General features: G+C 39.9%; 1 protein-coding gene across 1 annotated transcript in view; it reads right to left on the minus strand.

Moving 5' to 3' along the window:
* Positions 1-23,681, minus strand: part of LOC145414119 (solute carrier family 41 member 1-like) — a 96,651-nt gene that overhangs the window by 42,475 nt on the left and 30,495 nt on the right. Inside the window, exon 2 of the mRNA XM_080283677.1 lies at positions 18,149-18,380. Coding sequence (XP_080139803.1) covers positions 18,149-18,361 — 213 coding nt within the window. The 5' untranslated portion in view covers positions 18,362-18,380. The remainder of the gene's footprint in view (positions 1-18,148; positions 18,381-23,681) is intronic.

The following is a 23,681-nucleotide window of genomic DNA, read 5'->3' on the forward strand; positions in this document are numbered from 1 at the left end:
TACAGTAAAACTTCACACACAGCTTATTTTATATTTCTTATAGTGACCAGTTTGAAGGATACAGTACTTGTACCATAATCAAGAGGTAATGTATATACACAATTTTTTTCTGGTAATGTTGACTGAATATTTACCAAAAAATAGCTTTTTCTACCTCATGGCTGTAGAGTTATCACCATCATCATCATCATCATCATCATCATCATCATCATGACTTCCTTTTTTTTTTTCCACTTAAGGATGAGGTACTTGAAGTAGGATTCACATTGTGGAAAGAGAAATAACAAAAATGGGATAATTATCAATGGTATATCCAGTGAAATAGGCCAGGCACTCATTCACAAACCATTCAAGCTCCCAGAATCCTGACAATCAGCATAGTGTCAGCAGTGCTTCATGGTTTAAAAAAGAAAAACATCAGGCAACAATATTTCCCTCTGTTTTAAGGCTAACATCTAATTAAAAACATTGAAATAGAGAATCTATCCATCCATCATCCAATCCTGTGAAGCCCCCATGAGGTGCGTAGGAGCCCGGGGCTAGGCAAGTTGGTCCTGACATTTAAGATGAGAGTGATGAAATACAGATAATCTCAAATTTTTTATAGTAACAACCTTAATACTTAGCCAGTATATCATAACATCTTTTAGGTTTTCTACTTTTATGAATATGGGGGGTTCACCACATACCCAGTACTGTACTATATAGCACTTATTGACAAGGCAAAGTCAGAGGATTTTTGTTTCAATTTCTCCTCTCATTGAATTAATTTAACCCCTGCATATAACCTATGTAATCATATGCCCCAGTCACTTTCTTCTGAACTCTCTGATTACATTCCTTCCCCATTATTGCAGGCAAAGCATCACCCACCTCTTCTCCCCAAACTGTCATTTCAATTCTGTCTGTATTTCCTCATCTCACTTTGTCTTCAGTTATTCTCATTCCATTTTCCTCCACAATTCTTCATTCCTTTCCTCTCTCTTCCTTTTGTTTTGCACCTACCCTTCTCTCTCCACTTCTCTAAAGTATATTAATAATCTCTTAAAGACTACAGTATGTCTTCGATATGCATCAGGGAAGTGTTCCAAAATATAATTTTTTTTTTTTTTTAATACAACCAGTAATGTGCTGCTGTCGGGTGTCTGCCCTTTCCTCTCCTCCCTCCTTTCCTTCATTCTTTCCTCTTCCTTCTCGCCTATGGGTGACTCTACACTGAGTGACAAGCCAAATGGTTTCCTGTACACCAGGAAACCATTTACCATGCTGGGTGGTAACCGTATAACCAAATTATGGCGCCTGGTGGTTGAGTGAGTGATTAAGGAGCTCCAATCAGATTGAGCTGGTGAAGGTTTATATCCAAGGGGTGGCTGGGGTTACTGTTCACATAATGCCACTCAGGGATGAGTGAGGCTGGTCACTCTCATCTTAAATGTCAAGACCAACCTGCCTAGTCCTGGGCTCCTATGCTCCTCATGGGGCAATGTAGGAATGGATGACAGATAGAGAGACAGATAGATAGATACAACCAGTACCATATACTGATGGAAATTGGTATATCAGCTTTCCTGGTAGGCATGGTAACATTTAATAACCATTAATTACCTAATTATTGCAAATATGATTGCAAAAAAGTTATAAAAAAGGCAACCTATAATGAAAACTAATTGTACTCCTAATTTTCCCTTTTTTCAAGACTGCTTTTATATCTTTTGCACCAGCAATCCTTCCTTTCACAGTTTCCTAATCAACTACACTTGTACAGTACTACAATCATCAACATTCTCCACTAACCTCTCCTCCTCTTCCCTCTCTAATCCTCCTTATTCTTCCTCATTAATCCTCCACTTACACCTTCTCTAATCCTCCTCCTCCTCTAATCCTCTCTCTTCTTCCTCTCTAAGCCTCCTTACTTTAACTCTCTACTCCTCCTCCTCCTCCTCCCTTATCCTCTGCCACCTCCCTCTCTAATCCTTCTCCTCCTCCCTCTCTAATCTTCCATTCCTTCTCCCTCTCCACTACTTCTCCTCACTTTCTAATCCTTCTCCTTCTCCCTCTCTAATCCTTCTCCTCTTCCCTCTCTAATCCTTTCCTCCTCCCTCTATAATCCTTCTCCTCTTCCTTTTCTAATCTTCCTCTTTCTGCCTCTCTCATCTTTTCTTCCTTCTAACTCTCTAACCTTCCAACTGGAGTCTCTAATCTTCCTCTTTCTACTCCTCACACTTTTCTTTCTTCTTCCTCTCTAATCCTCCTACTTCCCACTTCTCTTCTTCAAATTCTCTCACACCATCCAACACATACAGTCTCCAACATCACACTCTCTTCTTATCATTCATTTCCTCTTCTCTTTTCCTTATTATTCACTTCCCCTACTCTCTTTGTCCTCCCTAACAACCCTAACCTTCACTTCACTTTTGCCCTGTACCAAATAAATGGTTTCCTCCCCCCATCCCTCCATCTCTCCTCCTTTCCACCTCCATCCCTCCCCTCCCCTACCCTTCCCCTTCCAATCATTGCAGTTACCCCCCATGTGCCTCCACCCTCAGTCCTACACACCTCTGAACACACCCTTGAGAAAACAGTATCAGAGTGAATAACTTCAGAAATTGATGGTTACAGTTATAATTACTATGATCAACATCATTTAAAACTACTGTATTATTATTATAACTGTCATTATCATTTTGGCTCTTTTTCCCACCCACAGCCAGGGTGATGTAGGATTAAAAAAAAAAAAGATAAAATAATGGGAGAATTAATTAACAACATGACTACTGAAAAGGGTGACAAATTCACTCTACCTCACTGGAACACATTTCCACTGGTACATCTTTCCAGACATGTGAGCTTTATATTACCTAACAAACTGAGTCAATCTAATGACTAACACGCTAAAAAAGGGAGTACCAAACCCTTGTCATGCACTCCTCCATACTATCTATCTATCTATCTATTGCCAGACGCCTCAATCCCGTTCGGGGTGGCCACAAACAAAATGCCTCCACGTCGCCCTGTCCCCTGCCATTTCACTGCCCCACTCCCAATTCACACCCCCCTCTCTCATATACCTCTCCACCCCATCCATCCATCTCATCCTCAGCCTCCCCCTCCCTCCTCCCCCCTCCACCTCACTCACATACACTCTCTTCGTCAGTCTTTCACCCTCCATCCTCTCCACATGGCCAAATCACCTCAGTGTGTTCCTCCTAACCCTTGCTATCACATCCACATCCACACCAAAATGCTCCTTTATATCCTCATTTGTCAGCCTGTCTCTCCATGTGACTCCACAGGCTCCTCTTAAATAACTCATTTCCACTGCTGTCACTCTTGACTTGTGTCCTTCCAGCAACGTCCAAGCTTCACTTCCATACGTTAGAGTTGGTATCACAATACTGTCATGTAGTAACTTTTTCACTTCCATGCTCACTTCCCTGCTTCTTATCACTGCTTTCAAGGAACCAGCAACCTTTCTTCCCTGCTGTACCCTTTCAAGCACTTCACCCTCCGAACCTCCATCCTTCCTCATCACACTACCCAAGTACTTAAACGTACTCACATTTTCCAATTCCTCACCATCCAACCTCGCTGTACATTCACTGACTTCACCTCTCTCAAAGACCATCACTTTACTCTTCCCTACATTCACCTTTATATTCCATTTCTTACACACTCTCCCAAACTCATCCACCAAGCCTTGCAGCTCTCCTTCGTCTTCACTCAACAACACAGTATCATCTGCAAATAACAGTACAGGGAGTTTCCAAACACTACCCTCTCTCACCAGGGCCACTCCAACATCCACTACCCTACCTTGTACCTCTTTTATTACCCTATCCATGTACAGACTGAACAACCATGGAGACATGACACATCCCTGTTTCAACCCAACCTTCAAAGAGAAAAATTCACTCAGTTCACCATTCACACGCACTGCAGCCATAGCACCATCATACATACTCTTCACAGCATTCAACAACTTCCCATCTACTCCATATTTCTTAATACTTTCCACAATCCTTGTCTATCCAACCTGTCATATGCTTCCTCCAAATCCATGAAAGCCGCATACAACTTCTTTCCCTTCTCTAAAAACTTTTCCACTAAAGATCTAAGAATGAATATCTGATCTACACAACCTCTTCCCTTCCTAAAGCCTCCCTGTTCTTCTCCAACTAATTCCTCTGTTCTTTCTCTAACTCTGTCAAAAAGTATCCTACCATACACTTTTCCTATTATACTAAGAAGACAGATGCCCCTATGATTACCACACACTTCTTTTTCCCCTTTTCCTCCATACAAAATCTTAAATTGGCAATAATATCTATCATTAAAATTTTAATACTGTAGGGTTATGCAATGTATAACAAAGATGATCAATATATAAATGTTTTGTCATTAGAATTGGAAACAGAAAGCACCATATCTGGTGTTGTGCTCCAGGCAAAAAATTTAAGGTCAGTGAGTGGACGAGAAATAGAAAAAATAATACCAAAAAAAGTACTGCTTAATACTGGTGAAGTCAGTGAATGTACAGCGAGGTTGGATGGTGAGGAACTGGAAAATGTGAGTACGTTTAAGTACTTGGGTAGTGTGATGAGTAAGGATGGAGGTTTGGAGGGTGAAGTGCGTGAAAGGGTACAGCAGGGAAGAAAGGTTGCTGGTTCTTTGAAAGCAGTGATAAGACAGGGAAGTGAGCATGGAAGTGAAAAAGTTACTACATGACAGTATTGTGATACCAAATCTAACGTATGGAAGTGCAGCTTGGACGTTGCTGGAAGGACACAAGTCAAGAGTGACAGCAGTGGAAATGAGTTATTTAAGAGGAGCCTGTGGAGTCGCATGGAGAGACAGGCTGACAAATGAGGATATAAAGGAGCATTGTGGTGTGGATGTGGATGTGATAGGAAGCATTAGGAGGAATACAATGAGGTGGTTTGGCCATGTGGAGAGGATAGAGGGTGAAAGACTGACGAAGAGAGTGTATGTGAGTGAGGTGGAGGGGGGAAGAGGGAGGGGGAGGCCGAGGATGAGATGGAGGGATGGAGTGGAGAGGTATATGAGAGAGGGAGGTGTGAGTTGGAAGCGGGGCAGTGAAATGGCGGGGGACAGGGTGACGTAGAGGCGATTTGTTTGTGGCCACCCCGAACGGGATTGAGGCATCTGGCAATAGACATAGATATATATATATATAGTATACTGCATATATATCATCATCATCATCATCAGTCCACTGCAGGTCTGGCCTATCCCTACCGAAGCAGGGACGATACAGCCAATGTATCTCTACTCAGTGGCTTAGGCTGTCTGGCAGAGACTGTATGTGGGGTGAGAAGTGCTTGTGAGTGTGACTGTAGTGTTGTAGTGGCTTTGGTGTTGTGTGTGTGTGTGTGTGTGTGTGTGTGTGTGTGTGTGTGTGTGTGTGTGTATTTACCTAATTGTGATACACAGGAAATGAGCTGCACTCGTGGGGTCCCGTCTCTATTTCTCAATAAGTCAAATTTAGCTTTAAACTCGTTTAAGTTATTAGACTGGACGATCTCTTTGTCCAGGTTATTCCACAGGTCTATACATCTATAAGGAAAACTATATTTGATCCTTCAAGCAGCTTGGTTTCTTCAGTTTCATTCCATGTCCTCTTGTTGCTCTCTTATCCCATAAAAACAGATCTTCTTTGTCAATTTTATCTACTCCCACCATGGTCCTGAACACTGAAATCATGTCACCTATCTTTCTCCTTTCTTCTAAGGAAGGCAAATCCAGCTTTTCCAGCCTCTCTCTGTATGACAGATCTGCCAGACTGGGGACCATTTTGGTTGCTGTTCTTTGTATTCTCTCAATCTTGTTTATGTCTTTCTTTTTGTGTGGGAACCACACTACTGCTGCATATTCTAACCCGGGGCGAATCATGGCCACTATCAAATTTTTCAGCATCTCCTCATCCATATAATGAAAAGCTACTCTTATATTAGTCAGGAGTTTATAAGTCTCTCTAACTGCCTTGTTAATGTGTTTTTCAGGTGACAAACTGTCCTGGCCCAGCACTCCCAAATCTTTCTCTTCTCTCGTTTTTGTGATTGGTTCGTTACCCATCAAATAATTCAATGATGGCCTCTTGGTACTTTTACCCATTTCCAATATATTACATTTCTTTGCATTAAATTTCATTTCCCACATCCGGCTCCAATCATGTATCCTATCCAGATCCTCCTGCAGCATTTTACAATCCTCCTCAACCTCTACCTCCCTCATGATCTTTGCATCATCAGCAAACAGACTTGCATAACCATTCACTCCGTCTACCATATCATTTACATAAATCAGGAACATTACTGGCGCCAACACCGAGCCCTGTGGGACTCCACTTGTTACTTCCCTCCATCCAGACATCCTATCCTTTATTACTGTCCTCATTTGTCTGTTTCTCAAAAAGTCTCTCATCCACTCCAGGAGGTTCCCCTTCAGTCCTCCTATATGCTCGAGTTTCCACATTAGTCTCGTGTGTGTGTGTGTGTGTGTGTGTGTGTGTGTGTGTGTGTGTGTGTGTGTGTGTGTGTGTGTGTGTGTGTGTGTGTGTGTGTGTGTGTGTGTGTGTGTGTGTGTGTGTGTGTGTGTGTGTGTGTGTGTGTGTGTGTGTGTGTGTGTGTGTGTGTGTGTGTGTGTGTGTGTGTGTGTGTGTGTGTGTGTGTGTGTGTGTGTGTGTGTGTGTGTGTGTGTGTGTGTGTGTGTGTGTGTGTGTGTGTGTGTGTGTGTGTGTGTGTGTGTGTGTGTGTGTGTGTGTGTGTGTGTGTGTGTGTGTGTGTGTGTGTGTGTGTGTGTGTGTGTGTGTGTGTGTGTGTGTGTGTGTGTGTGTGTGTGTGTGTGTGTGTGTGTGTGTGTGTGTGTGTGTGTGTGTGTGTGTGTGTGTGTGTGTGTGTGTGTGTGTGTGTGTGTGTGTGTGTGTGTGTGTGTGTGTGTGTGTGTGTGTGTGTGTGTGTGTGTGTGTGTGTGTGTGTGTGTGTGTGTGTGTGTGTGTGTGTGTGTGTGTGTGTGTGTGTGTGTGTGTGTGTGTGTGTGTGTGTGTGTGTGTGTGTGTGTGTGTGTGTGTGTACAGGTAGTCTGTGAACCAAATGTAATCGGCCTGCCTTAAGCCGAATGGGTGCAAGCATACTAGTATGTGACACTGGTTCAACCACAGCACCCCTTATGTCCACCATAGTAGTAAGTGGCTCAGTGAATGCTTCCCAAAGTTTTAAAAACTTTGGCGGGAGGCGAATCCGCGTCCAGAAGCGTGTGAGACTCACACTCTACCACTGTAATATATATATATATACAGGCATATATATATATATATATATATATATATATATACATATATATATATATATATATATATATATATATATACATATATATATATATATATATATATATATATATATATATATATATATATATATACATATATATATATATATATATATATATACATATATACATATATATATATATATATATATATATATATATATATATATATATATATATATATATATATATATATATATATATATATATATATATATATATATATATATATATATATATATATATATATTTTTGTTATATCATGTGAATTATGGTTCTAGCAAAGCTCCAGCTTAATGACATGAAATTCAAGGCATCAAGGAATAGCTATTTAACTGCAAGAATTTATTGGACAACTAAATGAAATAATTTTAGATTTACTAAACACTATCAACATTGTAATAAATTTTGCACAACTCTGTAATGTCTATGTCACACTAGGTACTATATTGTATTAGGCTAACTTGATGATTCTAAAAAAAAAATGATTCCTGATTTTCCTGCATTCAGCTTTAATCAGTGCACTACACTTAGGCCAACAACAAGTCAGTCCCACATTACCCTACTAAAGGTGAAAGTTACAGTAAATACAAAATAACAACCAGTGCACTACACTTATGCCAGCAACAAGTCAGTCCCATATTACCCTACTAAAGGTGAGTTACAGTAAATACAAAATAACAACAATAATACACAATTCAAAATACAATATGATGAAATCTACAAGGAAAATTACCAAACAAATGGTTAAGTCTTGAGGTGGAGCAGGATTCCCTCCAGAGACTTGAATGATGTGTGAATGAATATGTGACCCATTTCACTGGGAATGTTGTTGATAGGCTTCCCTCTTTTGTGATTTTTCTTCCTTGTTTTAGGAATCCTACCTCATGCCATCCTTAGGTGGAAAAAAAAAAGGTCACTATGATGATGATGATGATGGATAAAACTTTGCAAATCAGACAGAAACTGAGTGAACTGAACTGCCTACCTTCCTTTAGAATACTAAACTGAGCAACATGTAAAGTCACCATTAGGTGACCAAGGCCAACGCATGCAAGCATGCTGAAGCCTTTATAAATGAGGCAAACATAGTGTAAATGGTAATTACCTGTAATTCTCCCACCACTGGCTTCTCATACCACACTATCTGCTACTATCTTCCTAGCTATGAACTTAAATCCAATGACATTTTTATGTTTTATTTTTGCTGTCAACAGAATTATTTTGCTCAGTGCAGGACAGAGCTCTAGTACTACAGGATTAAGGAAGGCTCTAACTCCCACCTTCAGTTTGGAAACTCTGCATAGCTGAATAAAACTGTCTTTTGATTGCAATAATGGATAATAAACTATGTCACTGATAATAAGTGCTAAAATCCATTCCTTCTCTAATATCTTACAGTACAAATTCACACCACAAACCATCATCACCACCACCACTACCAATGCACATCACCATCACTAACGCCACCACTACCAATGCACATCACCATCTCTAACACCATACACTGCCACCACTAACAATGCACATCACCATCATTAACACCACACACTGCCACCACTAACAATATAAATCACCATCTCTAACAATGCACACCACCACCATCACTAACTGCCACCACTAACAATGCAAACCACCATCTCCAACAATGCACACCACCACCATCACTAACAATGCACACCACCACCATCACTAACAATGCACACCACCACCACCACTTGCAATGCACACTATCACCACTAGCAATGCACACCACCACCACTAACATCAAACATCACATACCACCACCATCACCACTACCACCACACACCATACTCAATAAAAACACCATCATTATACCCTACAATACTATCATTAATACTACTGTTCCATCACTAATTCCCCATTATGCTACAACTGTCATCAACTCCAATTCCTACCACGACATGGCTGTGTCTTTCCTTCCAGTCACATTTCCATAATTATTATTCTTATTTGTTTTTTGCTAACCAAAATAACCAAGGGTTTCTATAGCTGCTGCAGCTTTAATATCTAGATTGCACAGGTTAATATTACTGTATCACAAAATAAGAAGTGGGGTTATTATGTTTATGGTAGAGGGTTGAAACCAATGAAACAGGAACAACACTCTTCTTAAACATCTGGGAAGAAAGCATGAAAAAATAATTATACTATTTTTGCATTAAAATAGGAGTGTTTCTGTAAATAAAATCTCCCATCAGTAAATATAATGAATCCATATGCTTCTTTAATCCTTTGACTGCTATGATTTCTCACAGAAGCATACAACTGACTATATTTAGCCAGAATAAAATACAGTAGACCCTCACTTTATCATACCATGGTAGACCAGATATCAGATTTAACAGATATTTTGAGGTCCCCAGAAAAACAATCATGCATACCAGATACCATCTAGTAAATGGGAAAAATACGTGGGACCTTCTGGACAACTCTGGCCTACCGGATTAAACTGGATCACTCTCCATGTGCGGGGGATGTCTCAGAACACAGTTACCAACTCTGGCGGTGGCTTTTTCCACCCATTTGGGCTAGTCATGATGAAGTGTTATGACAAGGGTGTAAAATTATGTGCCAAGCAAATGTAAAATGGGTATAGTTTGTATTTTTAGAACTAGAATATGCTATTTCACTCATTTATTTTCCATTATATACTTAAAATCCCACTCTGGGGGGAGGCGACATCAGACTTACTGGATTATTGGCTTTATTGGATGGGGCTTCACCCCAGTTAATCCGGTATAGATTAGGTATACTGTACTAAGGAACAATTCACTGACACAGTTTATATTAACAAATACTAAAGTGCATTCACACCAGTAGAGGCTACATCATACACCAACCTAATGTCAAATTGTCAGATTGAGCCATCCTCTCTTTGATTACAAGTACTAAAATAGTCAACCTGGCCTTGGTCAAGATTTTGAGGGGGGGGGGGGAAATCAGAGTTACCGTAAGAAAGTGTACTGTACCTTGATTCTAACTTTGGTTGTGATGCTCGGGCTGGGACTACCTGGACTTTCAACAATTACTTCCAGTTCCTCAGCCTTCATTTTGGTTACTTCACCCAACCTCTCTTTCCCACGCTTTTTCTTGCTTCTTACTTCTTCCTTGTTGGTTACTGACTCCTTTCTTATCATTGGCTTTTTGCCAATATCTGCTTGCTTGTCATTCACTGACTGCTTTCTTATCACTGGCTTCTTGCCAATCTCTATTTTCTTGTTCATTACAGGTGGGGTCTCCATCACTGGTGTTCTGTCCATAACTATATCCTTCCCCACCTCATCGTTCACCATCACCACCACATCACCCTTTCTTCCGTTGTCAACCCTCATCGCAGAACTCACCTCATTTTCCAGTACCATTTTTATACTACTCATTGAAATCCAATAAATATTACAAAAAAAGTTTTTTTTGTTAATTATAACACTGATTCTTTGCTAGGAAATTAAGTGGCAAGTTAACTGGGGGAGGAGTAGCCACCAGCTCATCATTTCTCATTTATCACTTGACATCATTTCCATTTGTGTAATGTGTCTTTCCAAAGTGATAAACCATTTGCTTTGGATATAATAGACTTAACTTTCACAAACTTCCAGAAACTATTAATATACAGTATCCTGGTTTCATAAAGTCAAGTTATTACACGTATGTGCAAGAATAAACAAATCACCTATTTAGCAAAGAGTTGGAGTGTACTGCAGTATGGCAGAGGAGGGAAGGATGTGTGCTATGTTATGGGCTAGTCAACACTGAGCCATGTGGGATGTTATGGCCTAGGCTGCCTCAAGCTCACTGGCTCACCATTTTCAAGTAACACATCCTAGCATCCAAGGTCTAGCTAAGTTGCCACAGACTACAAGTTTAGTATAATCTGCTTCATGATCAATCTGAAATGGAGAATGTTGCTGGGAGTTGGCTATGTATAGGAATAGGAAAAGTTTAAGGAAATATGTAATGATTAGACATTTACAAAACTCTTATTAAAGAGCAATCATTTAATTATGGTTTGCAGCAACAGACTCCATATAGAATATTCCACATCATTATCAATCTGTTATTAAAGGTATGTAGGCAGACTACATATTCAGGCTTTTACTTTTGAGGCTAGCTTTATGTAATGATATGCCAGCAGGTGCAACAATAAGGTGTGTCCGGGAGCAAGGCAGCCAGAGCTTGTCCAATTGGTCAGATATGTTGCAAGAACTGATCTCTTCCTCTCCAAGTGCCAGGTACACTCACTGGTTTTTGTTTCATATCCTGGCATTTTTTATGAATACAATATCCAAACTAGTTTCCAAAATTATTTTTAGTCATCCTGTAAACCACTCTAAACCATTCACCATTTTTTTTTTTTTTTTTTACTTTTAATACTCCTATGCCCGAGACTGGTATTACCATGAAAAAATGAATGATACTCTATAGTATACCAGTGTCCTTATGTTACATGCAACAAAGCTGACAACTGCATGTCTGGGTGAACAGGTGTGCTCTGAATGTAAAGGTGATGGCATTTACCATATAATTACTTACAAAGATGAACAATCACCAGGAATTAAAATCTGGCCCAATTTTAATGATGAAAAATGTTGCTTGGTAATTACAGTATTTGCTTTTGAAAACTGAGCAGTACCAATGCAAGTGGTCCTAATTAAAAACTGCTAAAACACACACACACACACACACACACACACACACACACACACACACACACATCCAAACCCAAACACCCAAACCAACACCCAAACATCCAAACCAACACCCAAACACCCAAATCCACATCTATACCAACACATACATCCACACTCACACTCATACACAGAGGTCACAAGGATGAAGATAATAACATGAACAACAAGGAGGAACTGATGTAAGCAAATTCTGACATTCCAGAGCACCATGTTATTTGATTATACAGTTACCATCCAGCACTGTAAACAGTTTCTTGGGCTACACGAAACAATTATGCTTGCCACTCAGTGTATAACCACCTAAGGTGGAAAAAAAGAGTAATGAAAAGCGAGAGGAGGGATGGGAGAAATAGAAAGAAAGGAGGGAAGACACAGGAAAAGAATGATAAAGATGAAGGAAAAAGTAGGCAAAACTACTTTGAGTGGATGATGGTTGCCATCACCTACTATCACATTCACTGGGTACTTAAATGATATACCAAAGAGTGAGGTGAGACTTGAAAGGGTGAAGCTAGGTGAGATGACATGATATGAGGTGGGATGAGATATAATGAAGTGATATGAGGAGAGGTGGAAATACTGGTAGGTGAAAATGCACACCGGTGGAGAGTGATACTGTACTGTCCCACTTTTTACATGAACAAATTATGAAACAGTTACATAATACTCTACAATGTTGGGTTTCAACAGTTATTAACTGCAATCCTGTAAGTTGATACATGGGTAACTGTACAGTACATGTATGTGAAGAATATATGAGATGACCGAGTTGACATTAGAGAAAAAGGCACACAAAAACAAATCAGCTACAGCATGGTATGAGAACGATGAAGTAAGAACAAAAAGAAAACGGTGAAAATCACCAGCGGCTGAGATGAAGTTCAAAAGACTGGGGGCAACAGCATACAGTACAGATGACATCTGAATGCAATAAGAAAACTGGTCTCGTAAATGAACTGTACTATGACGTATGGATGAAAAGAGATAAAAAGAGTGGAGTACAAGTAACTCTTGAAATCAAAGAGAACTTACCTTACTTGGTGGCGGCGGTGGTGGTGATGAGTTAAAATTCATAATCAAAAGACTAATGGATATTAGTTTACTCTGTGTTCCACAGATCTTTCTCTAACTGAGTGAATTTTTTATTGGAAGCCACAACAAAGTAAAGAGTGAAGTTGTTTCAGTGATGAACTGATCTGAAACAAAATATAAACTAGCGAGACATGACATCAGCTACAAAACTGGCATGAATAAGATGATGAATGAAAGGTGAGTATGAAGGGGATAAGTAGGTATTTAGGTGAGTGTGGGGGGGAAGATGGGTAGTGTAAAAGAGGGTGGGAGAGGGACTGCTGTTGTGGTTATTGGGTTGAATGACTGATTTATACCTCCTCCTTGTCCTTCCTTTCCCTCCATTATTCATTTCTTTCCTACCTACTTCTTTCTCACTGCATTCTCTGTCTGTCTGTCTGTCTGTCTGTCTATCTGTCTGTCTCTGTCCGTCTGTCTGTCTATCTGTCTGTCTCTGTCCGTCTGTCTCTCTCTCTCTCATTACAGCTAGAGAAGGGAAGAATGAATGGAAGAATAAGAGTTAAGGCTGGGACTCTAGTGCAGTGACTAAGGAAGCCACAATTCTGAGGTGTAGAGGATATGTGTAATGTGAAGTGCAGCTGTACCATCAGGGTAAGTGTAGTTGTTTGCCTACAGTTAAACCAGAGTTCTGGCAAACATTACTCTTTTGGGACTGATTACAGCAACATCCTGCTAGCTCCAAAGATATGTTAAAATAATGAAATACCTGGTACAGTACAAAAATTGTTGTCTGTTACAGTACTAAGCAAGGTGTTCTGTGTATGAAGAATACAGAACATGTGCTATTTACAGTACTTAAATGAAAGTCAAATGTGTTGCAAATCATATACTGTATTTGTTGCAGAAATTTTTATCAAAAACAGCATATCCAGTAGTTACATTCCATTAATTTATGATGCAATAAAAGTAAATATAAATATACATACCATACATGGACATCATTTATACATATACCGTATACAGTACACAGTGGTAGGTGGGGGCACTCACCATCCAATCATTCAATGTAGTGCTGCTTTGGGTGTCTACCCTTTCCTCTCTTCCTTCCTTCCTCTTCTGTCTTTGTTTTCCACATTTTTTCATCGTCCTTCTGCCTACAGTTGACTTTACACTCCCTCTTCTGTCTTTCTTTCCTTCATTCTTTCCTCTTCCTTCAGCCTATGGGTGACTCTACACTAAGTGACAAGCCAAATGGTTTCCTGTATGCCAGGAAACCAGTTACTACACTAGGTGGTAACCATATAACCAAATCATTGTGCCTGGTGGTTTAGTGGGTCCAATCGGACTGAGCCTGTGTAGGTTTATATCAAAGGGGTGGTTGGGGTTTATTGCTCACATTATGCCACTCAGGGATGAGTGAGGCCAGTCACTCTCATCTTAAATGTCAGAACCAGCTTGCCTAGCCCCAGGCTTCTATGCTCCTCATGGAACGACATAGGATCAGATGGATTCATTACATACAATTGGGAAAGCAGTGCTCCATGCTTGCACTGGACCACCTTCCTTTTTCACCAGATGCCTTCTTTTCATATGTACTATGTTCTATAAAGTATGTAGTAAAGAACACTGTAAATTACAGTAATGTACTCTTTACAGTACAGTATGTGTAACTAGTACAACAAGAATAAATTTATTCAGGAGAGGAATGAAGTTAAACGGCCAAATACAGTATAGTGTACAACTGTACATGGTGTATCAGTTTAAAAAACCTGGTTAGTTTTATGCTCCACTTTCCTCCCTGCCTCATTAGAACAAAAGGAAAAAAGATGCATTATACAGTATAACAATGTAAAAGGGCTGTTTTAAAAGGACTCAGTGAAAAAACATGATTGATAAGGAGAAATTTGACATACATTCATATGATAAAGCTTAAAAATCGTGAAGGAGCTGTTCTGAAATAATGCAACCACCATATGATGTGCGTATCTGGGAAAGATCTGTGTCTGTAGGTTGCTTTTATCTTATCTTACATGTCATGCATAACAGTATTAACTAAGCTAGTGAGATTATACTACATACATTATTCTATACTGGATAATGTTGTGCTCATTAAATGAGATGGAGTTTCAATGACTTGAACCTTCTAATAACCTGAGGACCCACAGGCCTACCAAGCAGACTATTCAAGTGTCACTCTGCTCACTCCAAAATTCTGATTAGCTGCAGATGCATCCTTTTATCTATGATGTTCTCTGGGCCACATGGTTTCACATGTTTAAGTTTCATTCAGTCAGCTATGAATCCTTGTCACACTTTCAATGATTACTGTTCAGGCCAAACTTGAGTACTGTATTCAGATCGCCAAGGGACAGAGATGACACAGGTTCAAATGTTCCTGCAGACAGAGGCTTTTCATTAAGTCCCTCTCCTACTCCATCCTTAGTTGCTCTATATCACTTAGTATACCTCTCTGTTTGGCCCATATTGACTACTGTATGTTCCCCTGAATACTGGGAAAGTTGTTGGGTGTTAAGTTATGAGGTGAAAAAAATAAATAAATAAATAAAAGCCTACAGCCTGTATCAGTTTGCTATAAACCAAAGACTTTTCCCAGCTTTCTGCTCCCTTACTTACTCGTCAGTCTGTTCCATACTAGTGGATTTCATCACTCTATCTTATTCTCTGTGTACAGTACTCTACCTCTTCTCGCTCCATCTTGACATATTACTCTGTTACCCTAATTTCTACCTGATACTTGCTCTATGACAGGTGTGATCTGCAAATTTCTATTTCATCTTTTTACTTGTGATCATACTGTCCTATACTTTCACCTGTTCCATAATCCAAAACATTATCTTATTCTTCTAAGTAACATACAGTGATCCCTTGGTTTCTGCCCACAGTACTGATACAGTATAGTAATATGGTACAGTACAATCCCATTTAACTAGGAAGCTTGGGGAATTTACCTGCCCAGTTACTTATTTTTTCACTCTCATCTTAAATGTCAGGACCAACTGCCTAGCCCCAGGCTTCTACGCTCCGCATGGGGCAACGTAGGATTGGATGATGGATGGATGGATGGTTACTTATTTTTCCCAGACATCTGTTATGCCCTCATACACAGGCACTATCATTGTAGTATATAAAACTCCACTTGTATCCAGGGCCACACAAATATATCCATTTGAAACATAGCCTCCTCTTAAACATACCCCACAGACATAATGCACAAGATTGCAGAGTCTTGCAGGAGTGCACAGTGCACTTGGTCTATCTATCTATATATTGCCAGACGCCGTAATCCCGTAATGGGTGGCCATTTGACTTTAAATTAGTTGTTTTATGGAGAGGGGCACTAACCCTCCACCAACCCACTTACTGACACGTAAGGAACACGTATGGTTTGGTTATATGGTTACCACCCAGCGTTGTAAATGGTTTCTTGACTTACAGGAAACCATTAGGCTTGTCACTCAATGTAAAGCCACCTGTAATGGAAAGAAAAGTAATAAGAATGCACAGGAAAGATGGGAGAAATAGGAAGAGAGGAGAGCATGCACAGAAAAAGATTGATAAAGGCTAAGGATGAAGTAAGCAGCACTACATCAAGTGAGTGGATGATGGTCACCACCACCTACCACCTATGAACTTAGTAAGTTCATTTTGTTAGGTATTAATTGTTATTTCATTCATTAAATATGAAAAAATAAACTAAAGAAACAAATCTTGAACATTTATTGGTGAACTGATGATTAAGAAAGAAAGAAGTGCTGTATGGAAGAATTATCATGACTCCTTTGGTCTGTTGATGGCCGCAGCCCACCAACTTATTCCTCAAATGCGTTCTAATATGAATTTATACATCATCTTAAAATGCATTTGCCCTGGAAGAAGATAAAATCTAGCTGACAGAAATGAAGGTTTGCTTTATTTGATAAATTACTGAGTTTGCAATTCGTATGTGTTTACCGTATTATCTGCACATCGGATGAGTGGTGAGTGAGGGGTGGAGTACGGCGATCAGGCAAGGTATAAATTTGTGGGCCGTGGCCCTATACTGTGAGCAAAGGAGCTGTGATAATTCTACCCTGCAACACTTCTTTCTTAATCATCAGTTCACTAATAAATGCTCAAAATTTATTTCTTTAGTTTATTTTTTCATATTCTATGAATTTTATATTTATACAGTATATATATACACGTATGTATAGAGAGAGAGAGAGAGAGAGAGAGAGAGAGAGAGAGAGCGAGAGAGAGAGAGAGAGAGAGAGAGAGAGAGAAGCTTATCTATCTATCTATCTATGTATATCTGTTTGCTTAAATAAATGGTGTGTGTTGTGTGTATGTGTGTGGGGGGGGTGCAACGTGCACGCACACAAGCTTGCAAGGGCTGTGTGACTCTCATCCATCTCAATCAGCATACTGTTTGATAGTTCTCTCATTCTCTTTCCTTGTTTCTAGTCTGAATGATGATACTGATGATAATGATGATGATGATGACGATGATGATGATGATACCTGTACCAAATATTGCAAAAAATCACTTAATATTCGGGAAATAACTAACTACTAGCAATTTGGGGTAGGCAGTGGCACAATCGGTAGAGAGGTGACCTGCAGTCCTACCAGACCCAGGTTTAAATCCCCACTGGGGCAGGGAACAGTTTAAGGATTTGAATTTCATAAAAGCAGACTTTACCGATCTACCAGAAGACCCGCCAACATGTCGTAAAAATACCCCCGCTAATACCAATACACCAGTCCTGTAGGAGACAGCCCTAGCATGTATTCAATATGGACGGTGGGTGTTAGCGCCGAAGTGGTGACATGCAGAGGTGTGTGATATGTAGGAGGACTACTAGGCCTTCAGAGCAGGCTGTGAAGCCTTTGCCCAGAGTCAGACACATAAAAAAAAAAAAAAAAAAAAAAAAAAAAAAACTACAGTAATATCCTCACAAGTACTTAGAGGATAGTGATGAATACAGTAAAATAAATAAATAAATGAAATAAATAAAAAAATACAGCAATACAAACATAAAGTGCTTGGAACTCACCTTTTTGGGTTTAATAAGCTGTTGTGTATCATCAATATTGGTGAGCTCATAGTCGTCATTATCATCATCCGAGGCGGCAGTTATGGTATGAGGGACCATCTTGCCTCCTCGTTGGCGGAGATGGGGTTTGTCCTCCTTCTTAGCCAACCTCGGCCCCCCACTATCTTGACTTGCGAGAGCTGCAAAGTCTGTTTCTCGCTGCCTCCCACCCATCACGACGGGGAAGATGAGCCTGGATTAGAATAGGTGAACTGCAGTTAGACTGAAGATGGGAAAAAGACTATGAAATGTTGGCTTGCTATATACTCTATACTGTACTTGCATAAATACAGTACCGTATATATCCTAGGACACAGGACAAACAACACTGCCACTGTATTCCTTGTGTGCTAAAAAATTGAAAACAGAGATTGTGGGATGGATTGGGGATCTCCCATCCTCCATATTTCCATAACAAAATCCCAGAAAGCTTTAGATATGGGTCAGGTGCCTATCTAGGACCAAGGGAAACAGGAAAGCTCATATGGTTGAATGTAATGTGAAAGGCGTGAATGATGAATGTGTGAGACTGGAAGCAGAAAATGTATTTTAGAAAGGAACATCTATCACCCATCCAAGTACTAACCAGCAACGTTGGGTCTGGTTAGTACTTGGATGGGTGACCGCCTGGGAACACCAGATGCTGTTGGCATCCCTACGTGTCAAGTGGGGTTGGTGGAGGATTAGTGCCCCTCCCTGTAAAACAATTAACTTTAAGCCGTTGGCCACCCCGTTTGGGATACATGGCGTCTGGCAATGAATGAATGAATGAATGAAAAGCTATGATGTGATGGCAATGTGAAACCATGATGAGAGGGAGCAAAGTAAATGAATGGGAAAGTGTGTAAGGTCAGACATGAGCCGAATGGAGGGAGTATGGAAGAAGTTGCCTTGTTGATGAATGGCACATGGCAGTGAGAGAAATGGAAAAGTATAAATTTATAATCTCATGATGCATTTCTGTCATGCTTTAGATGATGAAAGTGGTGCTTATAATTTTGCATGTACTGGCTTAAATAAAACAGAATAATTACTTCACCAACAAATTCAACTATCACTCTCTTCATTCCAAACTTGAATCTCAAACATACCTTCTGGTTACCCTCTGTAAAAAGCCACTCCCCCTGTGAATCATCCCCAAATACTTGAATTTACATTAGGGACACATATTACTTTTCCTCAACACACAAGTAACATGAGTACAAAGACATCTCTTAAACCTGACAACCTGAAAACACTTGTGTACACTATCTTTGGACAACATAAGAAATCACTGAACATGAAAATAATAATAATAATAATAATAATAATAATTAATAATAACAATAATAATAATAATAATAAAATAAATGATGGAGAATGTTCTGTACTCTATGATTAAGGACAGAAGGAATATTAATGTGATAAATTCAGTTTCATGTCTAACAAACTGCTGATGCAATATTTATTCATAGGGAACTGCAGAAAAGTTCTTGAGTAAGAAAAGTGCTGTACTTTTTTTTTGCTGACCAGCTGAAAGCTTTCAGTTGGGTACCTACAGAGGTGGTGCTGCGGGCAATAAGGATGCTAGGTATTGAGGAATGGACTGTCAGAGTGGTTATGACAATGTACAAGGGTACAAGTGCCTAAGTGAGTGTGAATGGTGGCCTGAGTAATGAACCCTCCATGAACAGCAGAGTGCACCAGGGATTTGTTCTGAGTCTTATGTGGTTTATTATGGTGCTTGAGACACTGTCACGATAGTTTAGGACTAGTTTCTACCAGTGACTTAGTGATGATTCCAAACAATGAAAGACAAGCACTGGGAGATTTTGGGGGTGGAGAGACAGAATTGAGTCAAAGAAGCTTGATCTGAATGAGGATATGTGGAAAGAGATGAGTACTGGAGTGGAAGGTGGCACTGTCGTGGCAAAATGTGAGTGGCCACATGCTGTGTGTCAGGAGGGTGTTGGGAGTTAATCTGTTTTAAATAATATTTTCAAAAAATGAGTATGCAAGCTGTTATGTGATGTGAGCTAGGCTGTAGGATGTGGTACAATCTGCATGCACTGTGAGTAGGGTAGAACAAGGACAGCTGGACTTGGTAGATTTTACTTTAGAATGTACAGAAGAATTTTTATACCTGGATTATATGATGTGTGCTTGGGGGAAACTGAAGCCCCAGTGCTAGTGATACAAATGGATGGAAGGAATTTTGGGAACCATCACCACTCCTGATACAAAAGGGACTTTCTTTAAGGGAAAATTATATACTGCACATGAAATGTGTGATGCTTTGTGGTAGTAAAACATGGAACATAACAAGGGAGGATGTGCATAAGCTTGAATATATATGTACAAAAATGATCACCAAACATGTAGTACTACCCAAGAGAACAGAACTGTAAATGGTAGAAATGCAAGTAAGCAGACAAGAGACTGGCTGGGAAATGAAGGCACTGGTGATGCAATGCACTGACGGAGACTATGGTAGTTTGGTCATGGGGAGAGAATCGAGGATGAAAATGAGGTGAAATGATTTACAAGTGTGAATGTAAAAGATAGTGCACTAAGAAGTAAATCAAAGAAGACTTACAATAAGATCATACAACATGACTTAAGTGTTTGGGGATTGGACAAAGAAGCTGACAAGAATCATGAAGTGTGGAAAACTGCTATCATGTGAACATGGGTGACACATGTAGGGCATGTACAGAGCCTTTCAAAACAAAAATGAAACAAAAACAGTAGTGAGTGAACTGACTCAAAGAGGGATAGCCCATCAACTTCTGCATCAGGGAAGCTGGGAGTGTTGTTTTTGCTCCATTAATTGTAATCAGATTTAATTTGATTTCCCGAGGGAAAAATTAATCAGACTGGCTATAGCTGAGTTTTGATTGCCTGGGAAAGAGACAGTAGGCTGGGCAAACTATGCAATGGTGAAGTTAATATGACTGAAGTTATATTGACAGCAAAAGTAAGTGATGCTTACTAAGGAATGAAAATTCTAATACCTTATCTGAATGGAAGATATCAGGTAAAATTAAGATATCAAAACTAGTCTCCTTCTTTTACGTCTTTACCACAGCAGAAAATTATTTATCATCACATTAATACAATGATCACAGCACCACCTATCCATCTGAATAACATTATAGACTGATGCATGAACATGGCATAGATATTCCCTATGAGAATGATTAGTTCCATTTATCTGTTCATAAAATGCAACTGCAGTGTATGAATTACATTACAAGTTTAACAAGATACATCTAACATTCCTGTCAGTGCTAAAAATGTATACCCTTTTCAACAGCACAGACAACTCAAAATGCAGTGTATCCCAATGAATAATTCAAATATCCTTCACTTTTTTAAAACTTCTTCAAGAAGAGGTGGCAGGCTGTAGCAGCAGTATGAATGGCAAACCTCTGTAAGCATCAGGGATGTGTTCCAAAACATTGTATCATAATTTTTTCAATATATAAGGGGTTTTAAACTGGGGGAACTGGCATACATATGTACTTCACACATTCCAATGAATCATCATTATCATCATCATCCAGACTTTTCCCACCTAAGAATGAGGTGAGGTAGGGTTCAGAGAGCATGAAAAAACCCGACAGAGGCAAAATTATGAAAATTTTGCCTATTTAAATGTGTCACACTCTCATTCACTTATCATTCAAGCTCCAGAATGGTGGCTCCACTTCACACATATAAACATCCACATCTATGCACTTCATCAATGAAACTCAAGTCAAAATTGTCTTGTAATTAACTTGGTAATCAACTGCAAAAATCTATCTACCTATCTATTGCCAGGCGCCTTAATCCCGTAAGGGGTGGCCACATACAAATCGCTTCCATGTCACCATGTCCCCCGCCATTTCACTGCCCTGCTCCCAGTTCATACCTCCCCTCTCTCATATACCTCTCCACTCCATTCCTTCATCTCATCCTTGGCCTCCCTCTCCCTCTCCCCCCCCTTCACCTCACTCACATACACTCTCCTTGTCAGTCTCTCACTCTCCATCCTCTCCACATGGCCAACCCACCTCAATGTGTTTCTTTCTATTACATCCACATCCACACCACAATGCTCCTTCACTTCCTCATTTCCACTGCTCTCATTCTTGACTTGTGTCCCTCCAACAAGGTCCAAACTTCACTTCCATACATTAGATTGGTATCACAATACAGTACTGTCATGCAGTAACATTTTCACTTCCATGCTCACTCCCCTGTTTCTTAACACTGCTTTCAGAAAGCCAGCAACCTTTCTTCCTTGTTGTACCCCTCTAAACTTCCATCCTTACTCATCACACTACCCAAGTACTGTACTTAAACGCAAAAATGAAGGTCAAAAAAGGTGACAAAATGATGACTTTCTGTCTTTGCTTGCTAGTACCACAGTTCACCACCAATACTTTCATATGTACTAGTGCTTCGAGTTACAACAAGACTTGCAGCAAAAATTTATTTATCAACATTCTAAATTATTTCTGATAAAGGGAACAATATTTGTTCAGCCTGAGTAAGAGAAAAATCAGGATGGAAGAAACTAATCATGTAATTTGTTTGATCCACATTTACACTAAATCCGTGTGTCTCATTCTGTCTCTCCACTTCTCTCTAATCAACAGCAAGTAATCAACACATAATATCTCTCATGGGAGTTCACTTCCCCTCACTCAAATCTCCATTCACTCTCACCTGGGTGTAAGCACCCGCATACATTGTCATAACCACTCTAACCAGACACTCCTTGACCCCATGCTTTCTCGTCTCATCGAGCGCTATTATATACTGAAAGTGGAGCTGGAGCTAGCTGTGTTTCTAAAGTAAGGAATGGCTGGACGAATTTCAAGGATCTGCTGCCTCTCCGAATACTGAGAGGGCTCTCCTTCTGTGCTAGGGGATCCTTGTATACAGCATGTGTTATGAGTGTAATTTATACTGTATGGTAGTGAGATCTGGACAGAAAAGGAAGAGGATATTCATAGGCTCAAACATACAGAAATGACAATGATTACATGGATGTGTAGTGCGTACCTGAATGTGAGGCCTGGGGAGGGGGGGGGGGCTAGGACTGCAATGGAAGAAGTGAGAGGAAGGATGGTACTTCAAAAGTGTTGGTGGTGGTGTGATAGGGCGGGGTAGATTGAGATGGTTTGGGCATGCTGAGAGGATGGAAGATGACAATTGGGTGTGGAAGGTGAGAGGTAGAAATGTCAAGGGTAAAACTGCAAGAGGCAAAACAAAAATGAACTGTGACAAGATCATAGAAACTGACCTCAAGGATATGGGACTGAACAAGGAGGCTGCCAGAAATCGAGCAACACGGACAGCTGCCATTAGATGACCAAGGACGATGCATGAAAAAATGTTCGAGCCATTACAAATGAAACAAAACGAAAAGATTTGAGACTGTGTAACCCTCATACTTACAGGAACTGGACACAACATGGCATCAACAATCCATGCATCTATCCATGTTGCAAGCTGATGTGAG

This window comes from Coenobita brevimanus, chromosome 98 (assembly GCF_032717465.1).
Source record: "Coenobita brevimanus isolate Jiangsu-jjx chromosome 98, ASM3271746v2, whole genome shotgun sequence".
Classification (NCBI taxonomy): Eukaryota; Metazoa; Arthropoda; class Malacostraca; order Decapoda; family Coenobitidae; genus Coenobita; species Coenobita brevimanus.